General features: G+C 51.2%; 1 protein-coding gene across 1 annotated transcript; it reads right to left on the reverse strand.

Annotated features, from left to right (window-relative positions):
• Positions 1 to 837: 837 nt before the first annotated feature.
• Positions 838 to 2,785, reverse strand: LOC123100559 (heat shock 70 kDa protein BIP2). Its single transcript, XM_044522469.1, has 4 exons — positions 2,646 to 2,785; positions 2,244 to 2,547; positions 1,666 to 2,132; positions 838 to 1,584 (listed from the first exon to the last, which is right to left on the reverse strand). Exons 1-4 carry the CDS (start codon positions 2,701 to 2,703, stop codon positions 1,055 to 1,057), a joined length of 1,359 nt encoding a protein of 452 aa, XP_044378404.1. The 5' UTR covers positions 2,704 to 2,785; the 3' UTR covers positions 838 to 1,054.
• Positions 2,786 to 3,020: the final 235 nt, after the last annotated feature.

Raw genomic sequence — 3,020 nt, forward strand, 5'->3', positions numbered from 1 at the left:
CAATCTCGCTACCGTCAACACCAACTTTCTCCCCTCTATCCAGCGGTGTAACACCTCTTCTCCCCTATGTATTCTCTACTTAAACATGATGCTCAACGCTATATATTATTATCCAATGATGTGTGACTATCCTATGATGTTTGAGTAGATCCGTTTTGTCCTATGGGTTTATTGATGATCAAGATTGGTTTGAGTTGTATGTCTTATTATTGGTGTTGTCCTATGGTGCTCTCCGTGTCGCGCAAGCGTGAGGGATCCCCGCTGTAGGGTATTGCAGTATGTTCATGATTCGCTTATGGTGGGTGGCGTGAGTGAAAGCACACACCCGAGTAAGTGGGAAGCCCACAGGAGGTGTTTGGTAAAATGCCAAAGAAAGATAGAGAGAGGAAGAAGAAGAATGACGTGTGGGCCCTACCTGTCATAACAGTCAGCTTAATGGTCAAAATAAATGGAGTTGACTTTGCCGCCACGTCAGCCCTGACAGATGGGTCCCGCATGTCATAAACGTGTTTAAATCGTCTAAACTGGCCATTTTTCAAAAGTGGTAGTTTTTAGTCACAAAATTAGAAATTTTTAGTAGTTATCAGTCACTTTTTTAAATGTGGCAGTTATGTGGGATGGCAACCCCTAATGTGGTATTTTTTGTCAAATACTCGCTTGAGGAAGACGATAGCCAAAGAAAGCTACATGGCCCCACTAGTCAACAAACCATTTTGACCTCGGCCATGTCAGTGAAACCACCTGTGCAAACCACCAATGTCGATTTTTGAACGGGATTGATAAGATTAGGGGGTTAAGCGAACCAAAAAAAAGTTCAGGGGTTATGCTAACAACCCATTTTCTTGAGGGGAGTAAAATTGACTTTTTTCTTTTTCTCTCTCTCTAAATAACATGGAACACATAAGAGAAGACCACCTTATCAACCAGTACCGTATATGTATAAACTGATAGCACTGGCAACTGGGACTCATCTTTCCTGCCCAAATCAAATTGCCAATGTTACAAAAACGCTATGTATCTGTACTGCATATGCCTTCATGCCCTATTTGTGTGTTTATTTTGCCAACCAGAGAGGCCCCGAAACTCCCCCATTGTAGCATTCGTCCACATACCTAGCAGACTCGGGGCGGGACAGAAGAGCAGCGCCGCGGATTACCGCGTCCTCGTCCCTGATTAGCCCTCTACCATTGAAGTAATCCTCGAGGAGCTGCCCAACCATGGGGATCCTCACACTGCCGCCGACGAGAATGACCTCGTCGATGGCGTCCTTGCAGCTCTGCGTCTGGGAAGTGGGAGCACCTCCCATCACCACCGTGTCCACTATTTCCAGTGCTCTCTCCATGAGGTCACGGTTCAGCTCCTCGAACTTGGCCCGCGTGAGCTCCTCGTAGATATCTGCGCCTTGGCCGAGAACCGGTCCGATGTTCATAAGAACGCCTTCTCGGTCGTTCAGTAGCTTCTTGGTCCTCTCGCAGTGTGCCCTCAGCTTCTTGAGAGCGCCCTCGTCCCCACGGATGTCCCGGTGATGCTTCTCCTTGATCAGCTCCACGAAGTAATCCACAACCCTGTCAGTGAAGTCGTCACCTGCATGGAAGAAGTGAACCAGAGTTTAGCCTCCCCCCTTAGCAAAATCTGGAGCTGTGTATGCTCAACTCACGTACGTACCGCCGAGGTAGGCATCATGGCGTTCCTCGAGGAGACGACCCGTGCCATCCTTGAATCTGAACTTTGTAGCATGGCTTGTGCGGCCACCGAGATGGAAGACGAGGACGACCTTGCCGTCGCCCCTCTTCTCGTAAAGGCGATATGCCGCGGCCGCCGCGACCTGCTCGTCGACGACCTTGGCGACACCGAACCCACCGTGCAACCGCGCAGCTTCTCTCCTGAACGAACTCCGTTGGGCACCATTGAGGTGCCCGGGGACGGTGACAAGGGCGCTCTCGATCTCACGGCCCAGGCGCGCCTCCGCCATCTTCTTAAGCTCGGCAATGAGGATGCCGGCCACACGCTCGGGAAGGAAATTCATCACGTGGCCTTCCTCGGTCTCCATCTGGATGCCGCATCTTCCCAGCTCTTCGGTGAACTGGTACGGCACTAGCTCTGCCTCCCTCTTCACCATCTCGTTATACATCCTATAGTACGTACGAACAATTGAATTTGACGAATCAAATAAGGGGTCCATCCGCTAGCTCGAACAACTAATTGTGCAAGCTTTAAACAGAGCGAGGTAGCAAGTTACTTGCCTGATGCCGAGGAGTCGCTTGAAGCCGGAGACGGCCGTCCCGGGGCTGACGGCGGCGTGGTTTATGGCGGCCTCTCCGACGAGGGTGCCGTTGTGTGTGAAGGCAACCCAGGAGGGGATGCAGAGCTGGTACGCGGTGTAGGGATCCAGTCGGCCTCCGTAGCCGGCGATGCAGGACTTGGTGTTGCCGAGGTGGATGGCGGCCTTTTCGTTCTGCGAGATCCCTTGGTACTGCAGGAACTCGTTGGCGCAGTAGGCAGGCGACACGCCTCGCGGGAGGCCGAACGCCGCCGCTCCCGATGCCGCTGCATGTCATGCCAAGAAAATCAAAACAATTAGCGAATTATAGGCAACAGGAGATTGATCGACGCCGATGCCGATGCCGGAGGGAGAAGAAGCAGACCCATGGCCAGGAACAGCAGAACACCAAGGTGGTAGAGGACCGGACGAGCCGCCGCCATTGGAGTTTCTGTTTCTCGTCGTGTTCTGGCGATCCGAGTTATCCGAGTGCTACCCGACGGTTGTACATCAGTACTATATATGTCATCGCCATCGATCACGCCGCGCCCGACTCCAACATATTGTCCGAGTAATATTGACCAATCTGTATACGTCTCGTCCAAGAAGTCATGTTTTTTTTTCTTTTGCAGGTGGCGAAAAAGTCATGTTGAATTCATGCTCAAACTTCAAAGTCACGGTTGACACATGCATGCAGCTTATTTCAAAAAAAAAAAAAAAAAACGGTTGACAGATGCATGCTTCACCTGCCAGGATCGAT

This window comes from Triticum aestivum, chromosome 4D (genome assembly GCF_018294505.1).
Source record: "Triticum aestivum cultivar Chinese Spring chromosome 4D, IWGSC CS RefSeq v2.1, whole genome shotgun sequence".
NCBI classification, from domain to species: domain Eukaryota; kingdom Viridiplantae; phylum Streptophyta; class Magnoliopsida; order Poales; family Poaceae; genus Triticum; species Triticum aestivum.